Source organism: Phocoena sinus, chromosome 9 (assembly GCF_008692025.1).
Source record: "Phocoena sinus isolate mPhoSin1 chromosome 9, mPhoSin1.pri, whole genome shotgun sequence".
In the NCBI taxonomy this organism is placed as follows: Eukaryota; Metazoa; Chordata; class Mammalia; order Artiodactyla; family Phocoenidae; genus Phocoena; species Phocoena sinus.
This window is the reverse complement of record NC_045771.1, coordinates 56,647,392-56,672,720: the sequence shown is the minus strand read 5'-3', so window position 1 is coordinate 56,672,720 and position 25,329 is coordinate 56,647,392. Positions and strand designations below refer to the sequence as shown.

The 25,329-nt window shown below is 40.5% G+C and overlaps 1 protein-coding gene across 4 annotated transcripts in view; it reads left to right on the top strand.

Annotated features, from left to right (window-relative positions):
• Positions 1-25,329, top strand: part of CDK6 (cyclin dependent kinase 6) — a 234,408-nt gene that overhangs the window by 196,441 nt on the left and 12,638 nt on the right. For all 4 annotated transcript variants that reach the window (XM_032643379.1, XM_032643381.1, XM_032643382.1 and 1 more), the window contains exons 6-7: positions 18,387-18,437; positions 22,505-22,640. In XM_032643379.1, coding sequence (XP_032499270.1) covers positions 18,387-18,437; positions 22,505-22,640 — 187 coding nt within the window. The remainder of the gene's footprint in view (positions 1-18,386; positions 18,438-22,504; positions 22,641-25,329) is intronic.

Below are 25,329 nucleotides of genomic sequence, written 5' to 3'. Positions count from 1 at the left end.
TTCCCTCATATTTGTCATTGTCCTGACTACATCATCTTTAAAGTTTTCTGAGCCAGTGATCTTGGTAAGTAGCACAGCAGAATATCATGGGTAAATTAAATTCAGAGATTTGGTCCAGAGGTAGGGCCAAAATAATAGCGCTGAACTTTTCTTTGCATATGTAGCCATAATGAAACAAGGAAAAGAAACTGCCAGTAGGGAAAGGGGTGGTGGTGGGGGGAGAGGGTGCGATGGAAGATAATACAGTATGAAGCAAAAAGGAATGACTTGGAATGAGTTAGAGTTCATCATATTTGCTACTTTTTCTTTTTGGAGTATAGTTGATTTACAATGTTGTGTTAGTTTCTGGTGTACAGCAAAGTAATTCTGTTATACATATATGTTCTTTCTCATATTCTTTTCCATTATGGTTTATTACAAGATACTGAATATAGTTCCCTGTGCTATACAGTAGGACCTTGTTGTTTATCCATTCTACATATAATAGTTTGCATCTGCTAGTCCCAAACTCCCAATATATTTGCTACTTGATTGGCATTACTTTTACCGAAGAGCTAATTTTACTTCCCAGCAGTTCTGATTTGTCCACCTAGTTTATTATTTTCGCAGCACATCTGTGGTATACAGTGGGACAGAAGCTGTGATATCGGTTCTTTAGCAGATGAGCAGAGGTTAAGTGGCTGGCCTGCCTGCACTCAGTGATTTGTTAATCAGTTACAGAGCCAGCATTAAGAGCTGGGTCTTCTGTCTCCTGGGTTATGTACTCCTTTCCATTGCACATGGCTCCGTGCTTCTGTCTTGTTCTGAAGAAGGCTCTACAGGGGACACAGCCTTGCCCGGTTCTAGAAATAGCATCATTACCTGACAGGTTGGTCTGCCAGGATGACCATTTTCATGTATTTAGGAGGCTAGGGTTTAACCATTTTTTTCCCAAGAGGAAGTAGCCATAACCATGCACCAAAAATAACGCCTTAACTGCTAAATTCTGCTTAGTAGGTGGTTTCCCAGAGATGATCCAATGCAATGAGTCATCACTCTGAGCTCCTATTAACACACTATTTCTCTTTTTCACTAACCTCTGGTGCTTTTGGTTACATGTTTTTTAACCTTTAGAGCCTTTCTGAGAGGCTCACAGTCTTCATGCTATGCATATAAGCCATCCCCCACATGTCCCTCTTTTCCTTCTGCTTCCACTTTTCAAATCTAAGGTAACCCCTGATTCAAGAGAACAGTCAGGATCATGACCTCAGACAAAAGAGCAACAGTTTCTCCAGTTGGAAGCAGCTCCATCTCACTCCCAGTAATAATAAAAAATGTAAATTAATGTAAGCAAATGTGAGGGACCCATATCAAGAAAACTATAAAACTTGATTGAGAGATATAAAAGACCTACGTAGATGTAGAGAATATTTGAATATTGGAAAGATACTACATTTTCCTGAAAAGATTGAATATTCAGAGGATACAAGATCTTTCCAAATTAATTTATAGGTTTATGCAACTTCAATCAGAATCCCAGTAGGATTTTCTAAAATGCATTTGGAAGAGCTAAATTGGTGAAAATAGCCAAGAATTGTTCGAAAAAAGTTATAAAGGGAACCTCCTACCTCCAAACACTAAAATGCATTATGCAGCTACAATAATAAAAAAATTTGGTTCCAGCAGAAGAAATGACAGACATTAATGGAACAGAATAGAGAGCCCAAGAAAAAACTCTAATTTAGGAAGTGATATAATTTATCATAAATCACAAATCCTGGAGGACAGAATAGCTTGTTCAACAAATAAGATAAGGTAACTTGGTTGACTCATTGGGGGAAAAAAATGGGAATCTGATTAGATTCTCTCTATTCTTTACCACAGAGCAAGTAACAGATGGCTTAAAGACTTAAATGTTAGTAATGAAACAAAAAAAGGATAAAGAAACTATAGAAAATATTGATGACCCTAAAATGGAGATAAACTTTCAAGGCATTAAAAAGTCACAAAGGGGCTTCCCTGGTGGTGCAGTGGTAGACAGTCCGCCTGCCGATGCAGGGGACACAGGTTCGTGCCACGGTCCGGGAAGATCCCACGTGCCACAGAGCGGCTGGGCCCGTGAGCCATGGCCACCGAGCCTGCGCGTCTGGAGCCTGTGTTTGCAACGGGAGAGGCCACAACAGTGAGAGGCCCGTGTACCGCAAAAAAAAAAAAAAGTCACAAAGAAAAATATTATTATATTTTTGTAATATAAAAGTATTATATTGACTATATAAAAATTGAAAACTTCTGTTCATCAAAAAATAAAAATACTGCAGACAAAGTTAAAAAGCATATGGTAATCTTGGAGAAATTGTTTGCAATGAATATGACAAAGGCATAACATCCGTAATGAATAAAGAGCTCTTAAAATTAATTGGGAAACCACTAGCACATCCCAGTGTAGCTGTACCACTTTCCTATCACATTATGTACATGACAGTGCTACATGTTTTTTTTTTGTTGTTGTTGTTGTTAATTTTTATTTTATTTTATTTTTTTGGCTGTGTTGGGTCTTTATTGCTGCATGCGGGCGGGCTTTCTCTAGTTATGGCTCGCGGGCTCTAGGCAGGCAGGCTTCAGTAGTTGTGGCTCGCGGGCTTAGTTGCTCTGCAGCATGTGGGATCTTCCCGGACCAGGGATCGAACCCATGTCCCCTGCATTGGCAGGCGGATTCTTATACGCTGCGCCACCAGGGAAGCCCACTACATGGGTTTTATAAACAGAATACAGTTCAGATGACACAAGTGAAAGAAATAAAGATCTTATTTAACTTTCACATACTCTTTGTTCAAAGGCAGTTTAAAGAAACTACACATTATGCTATAAATACTTCAGGACAGTTTGTCCACATTGACACTTCCATTTCCTAAAATGAAACCCTCACTGGCCCACAGGGAGAAAAAAAGGCAGGCTTTGTTAACCAGCTTTATTTCAACAAGCACATCCATATGGTAAGAACTTCCTCTGATGAGTCATCCACAGTTGTCAAACACCAACTTTCCTTTGTTTGACCCATGTAGAAATAAGATCTGTGGAAGCATAACGCAAGAGTATGAATCATTTAATTGTGTTTTATTCCTATCTGAATTTGCAACTGTCACAAACCCACTATGTCCACCATGAAAAATTGCATTCTTCAAATATCACTGAAAAAAAATCCTATTCAAATGGGTCTGTTCTGTCTAGATAGTCTGTGAAATTTCTAAGGAATGTTGTGGGCTTTGCTTCCTGTGCTGAATTGTTGAGTTATCACACATTACTGGATTCTACCCAAAATGTTCTGGATAGGAATATTATATTCATACAGGATACCAGTTGTCTTTCCCATTTAGAAAGGAATAAAGGGAAAGGTTTTCCTGCTCCTTGTTGTAAGATATAAACTCTAAAAGGGTAGGTAGAAATGTGTGTACAAATAACATTTTATTAATATGTCCTTAATTTTTTTTCTTCATAGAGGCTTGAGTCATATTCAGTCCCAGCTTTGTTATGGCTGCAAACCACTGTCTTGTCTTTTTGTTCTTATTCAAACCAAGGACTATACAGCCAGGATTCCGATCCTGGTCTGGAGCATGGTGCCATCTTTGTTTGAAAGAGAAGAAAAAAAAAAAAAAAAAAAAAAAGAAAGAGAAGAGACCTTTAGAGATCCCATCTAATCCATTTGCATCTAAAAAGAGAAAAGAAATGATGCTGTTATTTCTTCTTTCTACTTTTCTCTATTTTCCAGACTTTCTACAATGCGTATATATTTCATAATCAGAAAAATTATTTTTTTAAAGTAGCCACCCATCATTAAAAATATAAATACAATAAGTAAGCCTTTTAAAAAAATTAAGCTGGCTCTTAGGTCAGTAAAAATTTATCCTGAGAAAAGAAACGCTAACTTTTGTTGACTGATCCCATTAATCTCTCAGTACTAGAGACATGTAGACAACCTCACTGACATTCAGTGACCAGTGCCCATGTTTGTACGCTAACCAGATTTTTTTTTTTAAGGAAAAAATGAGAAAATCAGTTTTCCACTGTTTGGAGTATTTTTAACCGATGATTGAATCCAATTTGAGGATATTTTTGGGTCATTTGTAATACTGTATGAGTGATACTTTTGGTTCCCTCTTGAGCAAAGCTGCTTTTTTGTTTTAAATAAGCCACTTCAACCAACAGACATGTCTGTTGCAGAAAATTCCTAGTGATTATGTTCCCCCAAAATCAACATTAAAACTTTTAGCCTTGGATTATGCATCATTTTGCTGACAGCTGGCTGATGTCAATATTAGAGTGTTTGCAAGAGAGAGCATATGCATATGAGCATAGAGGTGATCATAATTATATACTCAGAGACACACCCACATTAGAGCCCATAAAACTCTCTTTGGCAAAATTGCTGTGTCAAAGACAAGACCAGTGGATTCAAAGATTAAAAGTAAGAGTGTTTGTTTGTTTTGTTTATTTATTTATGGCTGAGTTGGGCCTTCGTTGCTGCGCGCGAGCTTTCTCTAGTTGCGGTGCGCAGGCTTCTCATTCTGGTGGCTTCTTTTGTTGCGGAGCATGGCTCTAGGCATGCGGGCTCAGTAGTTGTGGCTTGCAGGCTCTAGAGCACAGGCTCAGTAGTTGTGGCTTGCAGGCTCTAGAGCGCAGGCTCAGTAGTTGTGGCGCACAGGCTTAGTTGCTCCACAGCATGTGGGATCTTTCCAGACCAGGGATCGAACCTGTGTCCCCTGCATTGACAGGTGGATTCTTAACCACCAGGGAAGTCCCAGTAAGAGTGATTTTGAAAGCCACATATTGGTTACCATAGTTTAAGTAATATTTGTTATTGGAGTATGTCACTATTAGACGAGCTTACTTTAACGTTTTCTAACTTTTACTCCTTGTGTATTGCTTTGATGTCAGCCTATCAGAAAGAGAAAACTTGGCTCACCTGTGTCACCTTGGTTCACGTGGCTAGTCTGTTTTACATGGTATGTGTTGCTGATTAATCACAGTACTCTCTTCTACTGCACCTATATAGCACTTCAGAATCATTCTCAACCCAGCTCACAGCCTGTTGCTACCAGTCAGACTGGACAAGACGAATTCTCTTTGTCATCCTAGATGTGTAGTAGCTCCACCACAGTCTCTATTGGTGTTCTCCTCTTTAGACCATGTACTTCCCTCAGACTATTACATTAACCGTGTGGATTAAGCCACAGGCAATGCTCTTTGCCTAGGCAAAGTGTATATGGTTTTACACGGTCTTTTGCTAACACAGAGAAATAGCAAGTTGAATTATGGTTTGTGGAGGGAGCTACAAATGGTCTAGTCCCTTATTGCATAGAAACAGTGAGTTATTAGGAAAGACAAGAATGAAATCTGTCTATCTGGACCACCTTCATTCTTATTGTTTTGAGAGATGCTCATCTAATATTTTAAAGCCATCCTCTGAAATAACAAAAACACTTTTCTAAAGATTACTCTTTTTTTTTTTTTCCAATTTCCTTTACTATAACTTCTTGTACTGGGTCTGCTGGGTAGGGTGACCAACCATCCTAGTTTGCTTAGGACAAAGAGGTTTTCCTGGATACAGGATTTTTAGTGCTAAAACTGGGACCATCCTGGGCATACTGGGCCATTTGGTCAACCTTTTCATGGGTGCCCTACCCAAATAACCAGTATTGAGGAACATGGGTGCTAAGGTTCGCACTCATAGACCAGCAGCCCAGATATAGGTTTTCTTTCTCTCCCAGGAAGGCACAGTATAAAGAAAGGCTAGGAATTGTGGGACAGGGTGGTTTTATTATGTGATATGGTGAGGTTCTAGTTTGCTTAAGTGATGGCTCTAGTTCACATTTCTGCAGAGTGAAGGTACTTGATAAGCCCTGGGCCCAGTAAGTAATTAAAGCCTGACTAATCAGTCTCTGGCACTGATTTTGTTAGGTGTTCCTGGTAATCTCTGATAATCTATTCTATGTCTCTACACGCCACCATCACCCTTGCCCCAAATGATCTTACAGCATGTCGTCATTAAAGGTTTTCAATACCAAGCCCAACTTAAAATATAGTGCGTATTATTACAGCTTGAATTTCCATATGGGAGGAGGAGAGTCATCCAAGCTCTGTGGTTATGTGAAGAGACAGAAGACACCGTTCCCCAGGGCATTGAACCAGAGATGTCTGACTATTAAAGAAGCTTATTGCCCATAGTGAGAGAGGTGATTCCATGGAAGTCCCTAGACCCTGGACTTGTCTCAGTTTCCTAGTAATTAGTAATACTAATCCAAATGCTTTTCCCTTGCAACATATCACTTCTTAGGTTTGACTCAGATTTCTTTTTCTGGTTCTCAAATTTTGTTTCAAATGCTAAGTTATTTACTACTTGCTAGTTGTCTGACTTTAGGGTTAGAGTGGGAATGAAAATGCAATATTATAGTTAGGAACCCAGGCTTTAGAAAGTGCCCACTACATGATCATTTCTTTCCTACCTTAAGAACTCCCCTGAGCAGCGTGATTAGAGAGCAAGAGATAAGGTAGGCATTGGAAGAGTAATAAACATGTAATTTGGCAAGAAAAATTATCAGAAAGTTTATTAAATGAATACCTGAATCCCAGGCACAGAATGAGACACATCCTGCTTGTTGCTCCTATTGGATCAGAACATGCCTGCCCAGCTTTCTAATTTTAAAGGCATGAAAGGTATTGTATTTAGTAACATGAAGAAGGAAGTATTGTAGACTGAATGTTTGTGTGTGTGTCCCCCGCCACCCCACCAGAATTCAGACGTTGAAGCCCTAAGCCCCAATTTGATGGTGTTTGGAGATGGGGCCTTTAGGATTTAATTAGAGTTAGATGAGGTCATGAGTGTGAAGCCATGATGAGATTAGTGCCCTTCTAAGAAGAGACACCAGAGAACTCGCTCTTTCTCTACCACGTGAGTACACAACAAAGAAGGTGGCCATCTGCAAGCCAGGAAGAGTCCTCGTCAGAAATCAGTCATGTTGGCACTTTCATTTAGGACTTCTCGGTCTCCAGAGCTGTGAAATAAATTTCTGTCATTTAAGCCACCCAGGCTATGGTATTGTTATAGCAGCCCAAGTGAACTAAGACAGGAAGAAATATCACTGGGAGAAGAGAAAGGCAATTCTTTAATTAAGTAAGTATATACAAGAAATAATGATTTCTGGCAAATGGTAGACACTCAACATTTGTTAAAGTGATCAGAAATGATTTTTTTTTTTTTTGCGGTACGCGGGCCTCTCACTGTTGTGGCCTCTCCCGTTGCGGAGCACAGGCTCGGGACGCGCAGGCTCAGCGGCCATGGCTCACGGGCCCAGCTGCTCCGCGGCATGTGGGATCTTCCCGGACCGGGGCACGAACCCGTGTCCCCTGCATCGGCAGGCGGACTCTCAACCACTGCGCCACCAGGGAAGCCCAGAAATGATTTTTTTAATCTTAATGACCACTGAGGCTTCTTGAGTCATATATGAAATTGACTAAATCAGTAAATATATTAATTTGTAAGTTTTGTAATGTTTCAGAAATCTCAGGTGGTTTGGTGAGCTCTAGTTTAATTTTAATTGGCAACTTTGAATTGAAAACCATTGGGGTTTTCCTCTCTTTCTCTTTCTCTCTCTTAAGGAAGTTACTCATAGTCCAGTAAATATGAGTCTTCTGTGGAGAAATAAATTATTCACAGTTGGTAACAAGTGAAAATTAATTCAGCTATTTACTTTTAAGGAAATTACCAGACTCAGAGTCCCCTGCTATGAACAGATATGGCAGCACTCTCTAACTTGTGTTCATCTGATCTTTGCTGTAAGTAGCACCTTCCTTCCCTGGTAGAGGTTTTTTTCTGTCTGTCTATGTCTCAGTGACAGAACTTCATCTCAGATTCTTTTTGCCCCAGTCCTTCCCTTTTATTACTTGGACTTGTAATCTTTTTCCTCCTGTGCTCTTTCCCACCAGCCCTTCTTCCTTTCTGGACTGCTCTCCTTCAAGCTCCTCTTTCCCCTCCACACCCTCTTTAATCCCTCACTCTGTTTTGCCTTGGTGCACTTTCTCTCAACACTTCTCTTTCTTTGTCTTCCAAGGAGCCCTTCCCTGTCCTGCATACTTGGGTAAAGTAAGCCCCTGAGGGCAAAGTTCCTATCCTACATGCCTCTTGCTGCTTCTCTGCTGGTTTAGACTAGACTTTAGATTTAGGGGACTAATTGTCAGACCACCTGGTTTTTAAATACCCATTATTTGCACATATTGTCTAGTGCCACAGAGCAGGTAAAGCATAAATGGATACAACAATGTAAATCAAATCCAGTTTCTGCTCTGGCGGTGTATACATCTATTCATATATATGTATCTGTGCAAACACACATGCTCACACTTGAATTACCCAGAGGTGAACCAAGGAAGCAAATTTTGAGACATGAGAGACTGAAGCTTGTGGAAAGAAGAGAGAGGAAAGCCTTCTCAATAGAAGGAACAGTAACCATTGAGTATGTATTTAATGAGTGCCAATTATGGACAATATGGAAAATTATGTGCTCTAGATATAGAAGCAAGTAAAGGTTGACCCTGTCCTCAGGGAGCTTCCGATTTTGGCTGTAGAGACCAGCAAGTAAGTGAGGAATAGAAGTGGGTTGGCACAGGAGTGGGGAATGAAGAAGTGGGGTGAACAGATCACGTACATGCAGTATATGGCAAGTAGCCGTATTGGGGCCTTTTCCTTCTGATTTTAAAACTAACTGATGCTCATAAAATGGTGAGTACAGAATAATAGAAAAATGCAGGAAAAAAAAAAAACCAAATCACCCATAATGTCACCATCAGAGGAAAGCATAAGATGGTTGTTTAGACTGTCTTTTTTTATCCATACACATTTTGGAGGTTTATTATTTAATCCTAATCTGATAAATCAGGTGTTTGGGGAGATTCAGATCATATTCGTAGATTATTCAGAACTTCCAGAGCACACCTCTCCAAACGGGTACTTGATTGAGTATATGGTAGAATAAATGTTTGTCACTGTACTGCAATACAATGTACTTAAGCCTTTCGTATATTGAGGCCTAAAGCAGTTTTCTTAGCAGATTTTTTACTGTCCTGAATCTGTAATGTTTGCTTGGAAATATAATTTCTAAACTACTTTTTTTAAAACAGCTTTATTGACATACAATTCACATACCATACAATTCACCAATATAAATGTCACACTTCAGTGGTTTTTAGAGTAGTCTATCCAGAGAGTTGTGCAACCATCACCACAGTCAATGTTAGAATATTTTCATCACCCTAAAAAGAAACCCCATGCCCATTAGCAGTCACTCCTCATTTCCCCACAAGGCCCCCGTCCTAGGCAACCACTCATCTACTTTCTGACTCCATAGATTTGCCTCTTCTATATATTGGAATATATGGATTCCAATAAATGGAATCATACAATGTGGTCTTTTGTGACTGGCTTCTTTTACTTAGCATAATGACCCTTAGCATAAGGGTCATCCATGTTGCAGCAGTGCTTCATTCCTTTTTATGACTGAATGATACTCCATGGCATGGCTATACCACGTTCTGTTTATCCCTTTATCAGCTGATGGACATTAGGGTTCATTCTACTTTTTGGTTATTATGAATATGAATATGCTATGTACATTCATGTACAAGTTTTTGTAAGGACATATACTCTCAATACTCTTGGGTGTACTTAACTACCTTTTTTTGCATATTTTTTTATTTTATATGTTATTTTTATTTTAAAGGAACACATCCAAAACTAAATTAATTATTTTCCAATTTCCTCCTCCCAGTCCCCCACCACCGTCTCCCCACCTTTCTCATTCAGCCTGGCTTTACTAGTAATGCAAACTTCAAATCATGCTTCTCCTTCCAAGTCCTGTTCAGTCTTTCACCAAGTTCTGATCCCCTTCTGTTAAAAATCTTTGCATCCCGGCCCATTTCCTTGTCCACCTAGTGCAGGTCCTTGTCATCTCATTCATGGCCTGGCCTTCCCATTGGCATCCCCAGCGCCATCTCCATCCCGGCCAACTGGCCCAGTGAACCTCTGTCATATTAATCTTTCTAAAACACTGCTTCTATTTGCTGCTCATTGGAGTCACACAGACCAGCTTAGCCTCTTACTGGTCTGTGTTTCCTTGAATCAGTTACTTTACTTCTCATTGATAAAAGGAGGTTAATCAGACCACCTCCCAACATTCTAGTAAAGATTAAATGATTGCCCTGGGCTTTCAGCTCCCACCAGTAAAATTAGAGAAACTTCTCTACTTCATGACCCTGCATTTGTATATCTTGTCTCCTGTGGAAGCAAGGATCATTATGATAGGATGTAGTATAGGTATGTATATTCATTTATAAAGTTATAAATTTGTATTTTAAGATAAATTTATAATGAACTTATACTATTATAAATATATAATAATTATTTTATTATAATATAAATTTATAAAATATATATTATAATTTAAATGTATGTTTATTATATATTTTTTTAATTTAGTTATTTTATTTATTTACTTTGGGCTGTATTGGGTCTTCATTGCTGTGCGCAGACTTTTCTCTCGTTGCAGCGAGCGGGGGCTACTCTTCGTTGCAGTGCGCGGGCTTCTCATTGTGGTGGCTTCTCTTGTTGCGGAGCGTGGGCTCTAGGTGCACAGGCTTCAGTAGTTGTGGCACGTGGGCTCAGTAGTTGTGACTCGCAGGCTCTAGAGCACAGGCTCAGTAGTTGTGGTGCACAGGCTTAGCTGCTCCGCAGCACGTGGGATCTTCCCGGACCAGGGATCGAACATGTGTCCCCTGCATTGGCAGGTGGATTCTTAACCGCTGCGCCACCAGGGAAGCCCTGTTTATTATATATTAAGACCATACATTATACAATCTAATTTATATTTAATATTTATTTGGGCGGGGGTGGGGGGGAGGGATAATCTCCTAGCACCTAATGCAGCCCTTTGTGCTTAGTAGGTGATCACTCGATTAGTGTTTACAAAGTAAATCAATTAATTGATTTTCTGCTTAATCTGGTTATTTGAATAGGTGGTAATTGTAAGGTGATAAATTGACATTTTTAACTTAACAGATAGCAACTTTGGAACTGAACATGGGTTACAAGTATTAAAAAGCAAACATTCCCCTGGGTAATATTTTTCGAAAGGTCATTTTATGAACATGGAAAATTCCTCTGCTAATCAAGAAAGATAGCAGCTAAAGCATAGCTGCAGTTCAAATGCAGGTTATAGAGGTGTTCTATAGGGTGATCCATGACTTCCTCATCTTTTTAGTACAATGAAAGTACTGTTAACTAAACAAAATCTTTCATCTTCCATTATGCATGAATCATTACCTTTCTATAACAGGTATATCAGCATACACATCTCATCTGCTAGAAAACATACCCTACTTTTAATTGTTGTTTTGCACTGTCCATTGAGATTATGAATAGTATTTGTATGTTCTTTTAGTTGTTTGCTTTAAAAGGCATGAGTCCGAAACTTGGTCCCCTTTGTAATTTGACCCTAGCAAATTCACTTCACTGATAAGACAATGGTGAGTGAGTTTTTTTGCTAAACCTACATTTAGAATTGCCAATTCAAAATGAATTAATGTTTATTGGAAATTTTGACATTCATTCTTTCTTTTCTTGATGATAAAGGTATAAGAATTCTAACAGGTGTAGAGAATATATATAGTGACGCCAGAGGAAGGACTATTAGGTTTCAGTTTGACTTGAGCACCCACCACACAGTGACAAATGTCCTCTTCCTTTCTTGTTCACCATGTAAAATATTTTACCTTATCATCTGTGTGTAATAGCGGCCAGGAACCAGAAATATCTACCATGTATAAGTGTGAGAAAGTGTGTATATTTAGCTGCTGCATATTATAGGTCTACTATAAACTGGACATTTTACAGAGGCTAAATGACTTTCTAAGGTCGTACAGGGAGAAGTGGCCGAGTAGGGGTTCGGTCACACCCAGGACAGTCTATCACCAGAATCTATGCCCTCTCCCCAGTCGGCAAGTATCCTGAAAAATCAACATGTTGCGGGGCGGGGGAGGGGGGGAATGTTAAGGTTTAACCTCTCACAGATTTAATAAAGCCTTGGGGAAATCCTTGATTAAAACCCCAAGGTCTACACTTGTTTTGGCACAGCAGTGCCTAAGGTGAGGTGAGAAGAGAAATGACTCTGCTGTGGTTTGAAATGAATGCAATTTGCCATTGTATTTTGCAGGAATCTCCCTTTGGTTAGGAAAAAGGAAAAAAAAAAAACATGTATAAATGAAAATGTATGTGTTTCATAGAGTTTATTTTATCAGCATTAACTATTATCAAGTATAATGGTGAAGAAAGATGTTTGAGGAAAATACTTGGAAATAACCTAAAATCCTCTTTCGTAAAAACATAGCAATGTTCAGTTTCAGATACTGTCCCCCAAATATTGCTTACCTTGTCAAATAAGTTGCCTTCTAAGGGTAGCATGGCAAAGTCCTTCCAGTAGGCTCCTCTGGAGTTTATGTGGGAATTCATAATAGAAAGAGGCTCAGGGGCATGAGAGACAGAAGGAGGGTTTCTGCAATAGAATGTAAAAGTCCCAGAGAGTGTGGAGAAAACCTTCTGAAGAATAATGACAGTCATAAGCAAGGGGAAGAGAAGAAATGTAGGTATAAAATGGGAAATGGATTCATGATACTTAGATTCAACAAAGGTCTTTAGCAATAATGTTTGTGCGCTGTTACCCAGCCACTTGGTTAAACTACTGAAAAGTATCTAAATGAAGTGATTAATTGTAGTTTTCGATGTAGTAAAATGCATAAAAGTTACTGACCTTCAGTGATGTTCTGTATAATAAAAGGATTTTTTAACGTGTTAATTCAGTAAAGCAATTGCAGTCTTCATTTTGGGATGTTTTTGGTAGGAGTAATCTTTCCATTTTATTATTTAACCCTCCCAACCCAAAAACATGTATATAAGAATTTTTTTAGAAATATAAAAACAGCCCTCAGATTTACTGTCTTCAATAGAATATCTCTGTTGTTAACTGTATTTTTAAATAATTAGTTTAAAAGAATTCCTGAGTATGTCACCTGGGAGGCTTATGTCTAAAAACAGACAAGATAGGATAGCTTTGTGGATCTTCTCCCTGCAGTGACTTTTTCTAAAAATGCATGACGTTTTATCTTTGATGAGGCTGTGTCTCATGCTATATACCAGAGCATTCCTCTTCCATCTTCCATCTCCATGCGGGGCCTCTGTACCTAACATCCTAGGATTACCAGGAGAGGTAGATTCTTAGGCAGTGGGAAGAAACAGAGTTTAAAGTTATTGTGAACCTCCTCAGGTTGTCTCTATCTGGCCATCTCTATCTCAATCTCAGTCTTTCTGTGTCTTTTATTCTCCGCCATTTTGCTCCTTCAACCCTCTACTTCCTTCCAGCTCAGCTTTATGTCTTGGTAATAAAGAACCAGCCAAGTCGGACTCATACATGTGTGTGTTTTAGCCAAATCATCCCTCAATTATACGGTTATTCCAGGCAGTAGAATTAAACTCTCCCTCATCACTAAACCAAAGAATATAATCAAAGATTATGTTCATATTTGTCCACCTAAAATATGCCATAAATTATATGAATTGAAGCCTCTTTGGCTCAGCTAATACGAGGGAGGAAGAATATTCAAAATAACCTCAATGAAAATACCGGTCCTGTGTGTTTCTTCAGTTCATGGTGCACACATACCTGATACAGCCAAGACTTCTTACCAAAGAGCCTTATTTAAAGATAGAATAAGGTCCTTAGGGTGATCTTATTCTTACGTCTCCACACTCCACCATAGCACACCCAGGAGTTCATCATGATGAAAGCTTTCATCTCTCCTCTAAATCCGTTGTAGCTCTCCATGCTCCTTACGTTCATAGCACCCACTATCATAAAACCGGCTCATACAAACTATTCCAACTTTTCAGCTGAAAACTGAATAGATGGTTCTAAGAGTTTGATCAGATTCATGACCAACCTCTTGGTCAGCTGAGAGTACCAGTTCCAATTAGGCCTATTGCCCCCTTCATGTGACCCATTTCTCTTGTCTTGTGACTATGTCTTTGCATCCAAAGATCCATTTTATAGGAGCTAATTGCATGCAGTCAGGGTTCAGTAGCTCTTATAACTCAAGCCAACCCACATTTGCTGCAAAGACAAGTTACTATACCCCAGAGTCACATACCAAGTCTTCCTAAGGTGGCAAAAGGCAATCTGAGCTCTACACCGAATTGCAGGCTCTGAGTTTCTAGTATCCCCTAGCAGGTTTTACTGAGTGTTCACAGAAGAGTGGTTATGATTCAGACCTTCTGCTTGCTGCCCTCATTAAAGGAAGCCAAACTGATGGGCCAGTCCTAACTCAGGGATGGCAGGCACATTTCATTTTGTGGGCCAAGTCCAACCAATAGAGATACGACTTCAGGCTCTTGTAGTATGGTAGACCACGTGACTTGAAAGTCCTCTGCTAAAACATGTAGCACATGTAAGATAAAATAGAGCAAACTTAAATGCATAGCAGAACTAGCAAAAAAGTTAGAATATTGCCAAGGGACAAAAACAAGAAAAGAGCTCAAAACCAAAAGAGTAGGGACATGAGCCACTGCTGCAGCTGAGCTTCAGGCTGGGGTCTCAGTGCCCACCCCAGGAAAGAGATGTTCTTACGCCTTTGCCTGGAGACATCCATTCAAGTTAGTCTGCTTTGTTTGTTTCCCGATAGCCATGCCAACATATTTATTTTAAACTGCTCCATAATCCTCACAAGTAATTTCACTCATGCTTCTGTGGATACCAGTCTTCTTCATGAAGGGTGAGGGGCTTGGCATGTTTACATAGCGACTTAACCAGCTCAGCAGATTAAACTGATGCTCTCTGTTCCCTCTGTGCTTACTGACCTGGCACACTCACCACTCCAGCCATTTGAGATACTTGCTTAGCAAGAAAGGGTCATTTGTGTTTGTTCCCAAACCTCATAATGCCGGCTATATTTAGTTTTATAATTTCATACTTTATTTTATTTAATTTTTGTAAATTTATTTTTGGCTGCGTTCGGTCTTCATTGCTGTGCGCAGGCTTTCTCTAGTTGTGGCGAGCGGGGGCTACTCTTCGTTGCGGTGCGCGGGCTTCTCATCATGGTGGCTTCTCTTGTTGTGGAGCACGGGCTCTAGGTGCACGGGCTTCAGTAGTTGTGGCACGTGGGCTCAGTAGTTGCGGGCTGTAGAGCGCAGGCTCAGTAGTTGTAGTGCGTGGGCTTAGTTGCTCCGCGGCATGTGGGATCTTCCCAGACCAGGGATTGAACCCACGTCCCCTGCACTGGCAGGCAGATTCTTAACCACCGCACCGCCAGGGAAGTCCCAATAATTTCATACTTCAATATTAAGAAAAAGAGATGAGTGTGAAGAGAAAGAGAACTGTTGATTCTTTGCAACCCGAGTTCTATGCTTTGGAAGGAATGTTAAAATGTTGCATCAATTAAGATGTGTGAGCTAAACAGCTATAAAAGATTGGGCTTGTAGGAAGATTTAAAGATCTGGAAGGGCCATCATCAGTTAGTTTGTGGAGAGACTAGAGAGTCTCAATCTGGTGAACTGCTTTGTTCCTTGTTAAAGTAGAGCAAGACTTTAAAGACATTTAGACACTTGCAAAGCCATCTGAGTAAGAATCCCATAGGCACCCACTTATGAGACACAGGTTCTCTACACAGCGCTCTTCACAGGGTCCCTGTGCTATTTCACCCCAGAGGCTCAGCTAAAGTGACTGTCTGTGATTGCAGAGAACATTAGTAACCAAAATAAAAGTCTTATGACATAATAATGAAGCATACAGGCTTTGGGGCAAGGCAGACCTGGCTTGAATTTTAAGTCTGCAATTTGTTATGTGTCCTTAGGTAAGTCAGGAAGCTTCTCCAATCCTCAGTTTCCTCATCAGAAAATAGGGATGATAATAATACTACCTTGCTCCTGGAGTTCTTGTGATAATTAAATGATATACTGTTTGGGGAGCATGTAGCACTATGTCAGGTACAACACCAGTGCCCTATAAGTAATAGCTGTTAAGATTCCATTGTTTACCTTTTCTAAAACTTTCACTTCTCACCTTGCTATCTTTCAGGACCTGTCTAGATGTCTTTTAGAATCCAACTCCATAATTCTTTATTAATTTGGCTGTGTTAGTGATGTCTGCATCCGTTTTCTAGGGTTTGCCATAACAAAATACCAAAGACTAAGTGGCTTAAACAACAGAAATTTGTTTTCTCACAGTTCTGGAGGCTGGAAGCCCAAGATCAAGGTGTCAGCTGGTTTGGTTTCTTCTGAGTTCTCTCTCCTTGGCTCACCTCCCTGCTGTGTCCTCACGTGATCATTTCTCTGTGTGCACGCATGCCTCTGGTTTGGATTGGATTAGGGCCCACCCTAATGGCCTCATTTGGACTTACCCATCACTTTAAAGGCCCTCATTCTGAGGCACTGGGGTTGGACTTCAATGTGAATTGGGGGCACGGGGCGGGGGGACACAATCCAACCATAACATTTACACAAGTAAATTATTTTCCACTTCATTTGAAAATAACCACCTTCAAGAATCATGGCCTGAATAGAAAGTGTATGGTTCAGTGTCTCCTAGCCACTGAAATGCCATGACTTTGTAGGAGTCTCCATATATAGCGTATATAGCAAGTTCGTTTATTGTGTGTAAAAAATATTTAAGAGGTCTGGTTTAAGGCTTTATAAATTGATATATAATATTTCTAAAACATGATCGCTGATAATAGGCTGCACATATTTTTTAAAACACATTATTCTTGAAAAATACTTTTTTTTTTTTTTTTTTGCGGTACGTGGGCCTCTCACTGCTGTGGCCTCTCCCGTTGCGGAGCACAGGCTCCGGACGCGCAGGCTCAGCGGCCATGGCTCACGGGCCTAGCCGCTCCGCGGCATGTGGGATCTTCCCAGACCGGGGCACGAACCCATGTCCCCTGCAACGGCAGGCGGACTCTCAACCACTGTGCCACCAGGGAAGCCCGAAAAATACTTTTTTATGTCATTTGTTGAGCAAGGAGTTAGGGAACATTTACATGTGTACCATGGGTATATATAAAATCAAATAAGATATGTATTAACTGAGCACCTGTTCAGGTAAAGCACTAAGCCAAAGGTTAGGGGCAAACCTAGAACAGCCCCTGCTCTCTACTTAAGAAAATGCCTGAAATGTCACCAAGTGAGTTCATTTAATTGTCAGTTAAATGCTCAGTATAGATAATGAGTCTTGTGTGTTCACAATTGCCTCTGAAGCCCAGAGTTAGGATTTTGAACTTGTGATGTTTAGCTACCATAATATTGGGAGAAGGGGGAGTGGTATAATCAGAAAAACAGACCCATAGGTAGCTCACTGCAGCATTCAGGACAAGTGGAAGGAGAGAGAACTGTGAGGAAGTACTGCGATAGCAGAGTGATATTAAGAAAGGGTGCTCTGTCAGAAAACAAACTTATGGTTACCAAAGGGGAAAGAGAGGGGAGGGGTAAATGAGGAGTATGAGATTAACAGATACAAACTACAATACATAAAATAGATAAGCAACAAGACCTACTGTGTAGCACAGGGAACTATATTCAATATCTTCTAATAACCTATAATGGAAAAGAATCTAAATATATGTGTATATATATACATATATATGTGTATATATAGTTGAATCACTTTGCTGTATACTTGAAACTAATACAATATTGTAAGTCAACTATATTTCAATTAAAAAAAGGAAGGGTGCTCTGAGAAGGATCTGACCAAGAATAATATCAAAGAATTCCACAGGGCTTCCCTGGTGACACAGTGATTGAGAGTCCGCCTGCTGATGCAGGGGACACGGGTTCGTGCCCTGGTCCGGGAAGATCCCACATGCCGCAGAGCGGCTGGTCCCGTGAGCTATGGCCGCTGAGCCTGCGCGTCCGGAGCCTGTGCTCCGCAACGGGAGAGGCCACAGCACTGAGAGGCCCGCGTACAGCAAAAAAAAAGAATTCTACATACCTCTGGTTTGAGCCTATGATAGCGATGTGTTCCAGCCTACCACAATAAGTAGAACTTTGAAGCCAGGGCCTGTATATGATGGTGGCAGTGTTGTTACAATGACTGAGAATAGGTTACCCAGGATTATCAAGTATGGGAGTCAGGCACCGCCAGATATTCATAAGAGATCTTACTGGAAGGGGAATGCAAGAAAAACCTTCATTTACCAAAGGTTACTTCTTCCCCACACAAAGAATATTTTGATTCCTGTTAAATAATGATCAAGACAAGTATGATTGAAATGTAACCAGAGAAAAACTCCTTGTTTAATATGTATCTTGTTTCTTTCAGGCCGCTTTTTCGTGGAAGTTCAGATGTCGATCAGCTAGGGAAAATCTTGGAGTAAGTATTAACTGTAATTTTACATCTGTGTCTGTAACATTAAAACATTACAGTGACCTTCCTCTGACGTTTATGTTATATGTTTATCTCTTGTCTTTCCTACCCCAAGCTGCTGCTGCTGCAGACAATGTTACTGTTTGTGTGGTGAGTGGGGACATGGTAGACGTCTGCTGTTTTGTGCAGAGCCCATCATGCCTTGTGGCCTGATTGCTCTGCTCTGGAAGCTTTTATGTTGCTCGTGTGGATCATTTGACAGCTGCCCTTTGTCTGCTTGGCTGAGCTCCAGTTCTTTAAGTTCAGCTGTGTTGTCTGCTTGGGGTCATTTCAGATGCTTCCACTCAGAGGTGGGGCTCTCAATGACCAGGTAACCCATCCTTACCCACTGGGCTTCCTGTCCCCATTGAGTATCCTGTAGTCATCCAGGTTGGTTTTACATTGTTTTGTTTTGTCTTCCTGGACAAAGGACGGTGTGCCACAAATCCATTTTTCTTTGGAACACTGAAAAAGGAGATAAGGATCCTAGGTTTCAGTCCTACGCCTGTGGCTAAATAACTGCAGTCTTGAAAAAGTCATTTAAAACACCGGGTAGAAGACTTACACAGTGCCTGGTACATAGTAAATGCTTTTAAAAAAATGTTAGCTATTATTATAATTCATCATTAATTGTTTAACCTTTTTGTTCCTTAACTTCTTTGCCTGAGAAATGAAACTTTAAGGCTTTCTTGTGCTCGAATTCTTTGGTTCCAGTTGTCTGTGACATAGCTCCTTGATGATTTTCAGAGTTCCATTAGCGTACATGTTTGTGCATGTGAGAGTATGGACGCTTTCATGTGTCTAGAATGGGAAGAAGAGGCTTTTCTTCTCACAGAGCATGCAGTACAGCAACCTTTTGGGATCTATGTTGTTGCCAAGCCCCATCAGGATTCGGGTGGAGTAGGAAGAAAGTGGGAGTTCTAGAACCAAAAATAGCCCTGATCATTGCTCTGTACCATTTTATAGGCATCCTAGTAATTTTTATGATATTTGCAGCCTGTAAAACTGATGAAAAGTCCCCCTAAAGAAAAGCATTATATTTTAACACTATTTTCTCATGTTTAACTGCTTAAAACAGTCGGAATAAACCCGGAACCTGAGTTTGTTCTTTCAGTGACTGGAAGCAGCTCCAATAGGCTTCTGTTAGTGCCAGAGTCACTGCTGAGTCAGAACCCAGTGGCTTTAAGGCCTGAAAAACATTTGCTAGTTTTATTGTCTGGGGGCTTCCTGGGTCCAGGGCAGCTGCCACGACGGCTGCTCCTGCCACTGCTACTGTCCGCTCTGTAAGATGGATGAACTCAGGACCAAACTTGCACATTACTCTCTGCTTCTGGGTGTCACGTTCTTTGATCATTCAATGATGAACTCCCATCTGTTCTTCCCTATCCCTGTTGAATGTATTTTGTGTGCATGTGATTGTGAAGAGGGAACTGTGAAAGTCAGGCATACCAGTGACTCTTCTTGTTAAAAGTAAGAACAGTCTTGACTGAAACCAGCTTGCCAGACACTGACGTCCTTCACCTGCTTTTCCTTACTGACTCCACCTGGGCGTTCTGTCCACCTCTAACACCGACGTCTTCAATCATGTTAACACTGCTGGTGCCCCTTTAGTACGTGAAGCCAGTGGGACGGACCAGAAGGAACCTTTGACGAACACGTTTGACTTGCTTCCAAGGGAAAGCCATTTCCACTTTTGGCAAAGGCCTAAGATCCCAGGTTGCCAGCAGAAAAGAAGCCATAAAGTTTGATATGTTTTGTGCCTTTAGATTTTACTTCTTGGTTTCTGGCATTGTTTCACTGAAATTATATTGTTTCCTCTGAATGTATTCATTGCTTTGGCAGAGAGAAGAGGGACAATGCTGCACCCTAGTGTCACTTCTGAAGTACTTGAAAAATGATTTCTGTCTCAGCCACCACTGCCATTTATAGGTTTTGTGCTTTGTCAGTGTTTCCAGTACAAATGTCAACTTCTAAGGCTTATGTTCGGCTTTGTCCAAATATTGAAATTTGATGCAAGCCCTTTTTAATGGACCTATCAGAATTTCACAACACTCATATATAGGCCATAAATGTTCACACTGGATATTAAACTGAATATTTTTTAAAAGAAAGCCATATTCACATTCTCTTAAGGGGAAAACTGTTCCTGTGTTTTGGAAGATTTATACTTTCAAAGAACAGTAAGTACTTTGAAAGTGAAACTGAATGCTTTTAGCCTGTGACATTTTAGAGCATTTTTAAGAGCAGAGTCATAGTTAAATGGAAACAAAATACTGGATTTGGAATACGTTTGCTCCAGGCTCTGGGCTGAACTATGTGTGAAGTTGGCAGTTCATTTTATTCCTCATCCTCAGTTTCCCCATCTATATAATGGAAATAATAATACCTGACCTACATGTCTCAGGAGGTGGTAGATTTAAGAACACTTTTATAAGTTATTTATATAAACAGGTATGTATATATGTATACATACATCACACATATACATACAGGGACACTGTTTTCCTGAGAGCTTTTGGCATTCAGCTGCCCACATTGCCAGATTTAGCTCAATATAAATATATTCAAAACTGCAAATAAAAAAGATTTTAAACTTGTACTAAGAGTTGTTATAATCGATTTCTAGGTGACTGGTGATAATATGCAAAAATATTGATATAAAAATGGCTAAAAGGCCAAAAATGACTGAAAGACAATTTTTTAAAGTTATTTAGTAAGCATTCTTCTGTTCTTCTCTGCCTGTCCCATTCTATCCAAACACACACATTTTTAAAAAAATAATAAATGGTAATGTTTTTGTTTTCCTCTTTTTATTCTTATTCTAGATCTTGCTATTAAACAAATTAGTATGTTGCTCAAGTTGTCATTTCCATTCATCTGTTCCATAAACATGTCCATGAGTCTGTTTTTATCTACCTCAGTAACCTGGCTCTCCCCACATGTCTGACAGAGGTAGGATTACTATGTCTTTCCCCAGACACCCAGTGATAGGTGTCTGCTCTTCCCAGGTGAGGTCTGTTACCTGGGCTCTGTTGAGGTGAGGGAAGGGGAACAAAGCCCTACAGAGATCTTGTGACATTTACCACCACGTGTTCCTGCACCCTGGAGGACTTGTTCAGGAGGACATCCCCCGGGTCTTAGTCCCAGCGAGTGCAGGCCAAGAAGACGACAGTGCAGGCCAGCACCTTTTCTAACTGTAGTCAAGAGTTTGCTCAGTATTCGAATGGCCATATAGTCTGTCCACTAAACAGCCTGTGCTGTTTTTGTATCACTTGATGCTCTCTCTACCTTTCTGATCCCAAGATGGTTTTCAGGGGGAACATAAATGATACTGTTTTTATTAATTGTTTGCTCACTTTGTAATAGCATAACACAGTTATATAAAATATGTAAATTAAATTATGTAAGTTAAATTTGATATTAAATTATAAAATGGTATTGCATAATATAGGACTACCATACCTTTTAGCCTCATTTTTTTGGTCTGGTTCTGATTTATGTAATTACTGTGTGAGGAATTATTCTTCAACCAAAAATGCAACCAAATTTATGTGTAAACAAATCATGTTAGATGAGTATCATAAAGGCATGTCAGTACAGGAGTGTTCGATCAGAGCACGAAAAGCACTCCTGGGCATAAAGGAATATATGATATGCCCATGCAGGTCTCCTTTGAATATATAGGTCCTGCTCTGTCAGTATTTCAGGGCTTATTGGCAATACAATAGTTTCCAGTTCTGCATGATCTCTTACATTTTGTGTCTTCCGCCAAAGTAATCTCTTATCTCTTCCCAGTGGTTTTTACAGTTCTCCTGTGAGATTACCCTATTGCAGCACCTGATTACCCTGCCATGATCACCGTATTGCAGTAGGACAGAGAGAAATGGGAGTCCTGCCGGTCATACAAGTGATGAACTCCTGAGGCTCTGTGTCCCCCATGCCTGCCCCTTAGGCTTTACCTTCTTCTAGAATTGGTGGGAAAATCGCTTCAGCACAGCAGCTAATGCTTACATTCACCTGTGGTTCTTTTGTAGTGTAATTGGACTCCCAGGAGAAGAGGACTGGCCTAGAGATGTTGCCCTCCCCAGGCAGGCTTTTCACTCAAAATCTCCTCAACCAATTGAGAAGTTTGTAACAGATATTGATGAACAAGGCAAAGACCTACTTCTGGTAAGTTCACATGATGCACAGTTGGTCTGCACTGTGCTCGTGAGAGACTTGCCCTGTCCACACTGGGCACTGGGCACAGTGTCAGTTCATCGTCATGTGCCACAACCACACGGGGCAGAGGCCACAGTCTCTCTGCAGCTTTCATTTCCAGCCCTATAGCAGCTAGTGGCTTTTGATTCTGCAGTGTCTTCAGGTCCTATAGAAAGAGAAAGAGGGACTTCCCTGGTGGTGCAGTGGTTAAGAATCCGCCTGCCAATGCAGGGGATACAGGTTTGAGCCCTTGTCCGGGAGGATCCCACAGGCCGCAGAGCAATGAAGCCTGTGCACCACAACTACTGAAGCCTGCGCTCTAGAGCTTGTGAGCCACAACTACTGAGCCCGCGTGTTGCAACTACTGATGCCCGCACGCCTAGAGCCCGTGCTGCACAAGAGAAGCCACTGCAATGAGAAGCCCGTGCACCGCAACAAAGAGTAGCCTGCACTCGCCACAACCAGAGAAAGCCCACATGCAGCAACGATGACCCAACGCGGCCAAAAATAAATAAATAAATATTGTGTATCAATAAATGCAGCCAAAATTTGAAGAAAAATTTTGAAGAAAAAAAAAAAATGAAAGAGTCTGATCCACACCCCTTCAGTCTGCCATCTTCGAATGTTCTTTTGAATGCAGCCTTAGAATCCTCTGGGTTCGTCTAAACACATGCTTCTTTAGAAGTAAATATTATGTTTCCTTGTTTACACTTTCATGCTACTTTAAGCAGCTTGTTTGGCATTTTAATGTGTCTTTTCTTAAACAGGCACATTTTTAGGAAGATGTTTTTCCAAAGGAACTGGATAGCAATACTCCTTTTAGTTATTGATTTATTTAATAAGTATTGAACGTGCCCTGACATATAAAATACCTCACTGAAAATAGACTTCTGTGCCCTGTTTGAGACTCAAACTCATAATACTTGGCTTTGTACATAATTCTTTGTATTTGGGGACCAAACAGTAGGTAGAAGAAAGTACCTATGGGGCTACTCTTGGTGTTTGGAACCCAATGAGTAGTAATGAGTATCCTTTACCAGCTGAATTAACAACCTTTGATATCTAGCCAAGAAAATGCTCCTAGACTCAGAAGCTTACTCCCATTCTGAATTTTAGATATAGACCTAAGAGTCTATAGGTCCTAGTAGACATGTTATGTATGCTTCAGCTCTGTGTGAACACAGCCATCGATTGGCATGTTTGCAGAGCCAAGGATTTTCCCAGTGAAAGCCCTAACTCCATCTTCAGCTGATGGTGGCTCACTTTCTGATGCTTAGGCAAAAGTTCCCTCCACTGCCAAATTATAGACAAGGACAGCTCTATTCCTCCCCACTGTTGATTTGTAAGATACTCACTAGTGTGGCCTGGAAATGGAAAGCCATCCAGAGTGTAAATGCTCTGTCTCCGTCCTGTGCATCACATGCTCTTAGCAACTCTGCTTTTCTCTGCCCTTTTCTCCACCTCATTGCTTCTTTTCAGTCCTACTGTCTGCTCCCCTAACTTTAGCTGGTCCCTTGACTATCAGAACTTCAACTAATTCACAGATCCTTTCAGCTCTAATCCCACTGCTAGCATTTGCCCTGTCACTGTTTCCTGTATCAGATTCCTACAAGGAGGAACCTGGCTGCCATACCTCACCTTTTTTGCCAAACCATGATAAGGGTTGCTACCTACGGCCAGGCTGCACTCCTGGCCCAATCAGGTATGCCAGGAGACAGTGAGGACCACGTGTTATAAAATATAGCCACCGTAGGATTTCCTTTTCAGCAGGAACTTTGAATGAAATGTTCCTCTTAGTAGAGGATTCTGGACAGACCGTGACAGTGATGAACAACTTCGGTAGTGAATTGGCCCAGTCCTTCAGCTAACAGAACATCCAAAGACAACCCAAAAGATCTCCTGGCTCCAACATTATTAGGAATCACCAAGAAGAACTTAAAATGTAAAGATAACAGACCATGCCATGTGTTCATTCAGGGTCCCCCACTAGAGATGGTGGCTTCCACAGTCAGACCACACACTAGTGCTAATCTAAAGAAGTAGCAGGAGACAAAAAAGAAAAAGGAGCAAAGAAACCTACTAAAGAGAGAATGAAGTAGGTAGACAAGGAATGGCAGCAGAGATTAGAAAAAGGAGAGGAATAAAAAGCAGAGCCAGTAACATCATGACCAGGTAAAACTTAAGCGTGGAGCATAATATCCACAGGCATGCAGGGAAAGGACAGTCCAAGACCTTAAACCTCAGCAGTCTCTGAAAGCTCTCACTGTTTTATCCTAGAGGGACACAAGCTAGAACTCTAAAGCAGAGAAGGCAGGCCATTTGGTACAAGAGAGGCAGCTGAGATCCCAAAAGTAACTGTTGCCGCTATTGAAAATTTTTTACTGAAGGAAGAAAAATAAAGAGTATCTTAGAAAGTTGTTTTATTTAAGTAACATTTAAAAGTTTAGCACTTTAAGAGTTATCCTTCATTTTTATCTGAAAAAATAGTTGACTTTATAGAATGCCTCAATCTTTCACGTATGGATGTATTATACATCAACATTTATAAATGCTCTTATGTAGATATATAAGTAGTGTGCAGTAACAAGACAATTCAGGGGAAGAATTATTTTTAGCAGGCAAAACCTACATATCTTTATAAGTTTTGTCCCCTTCATCA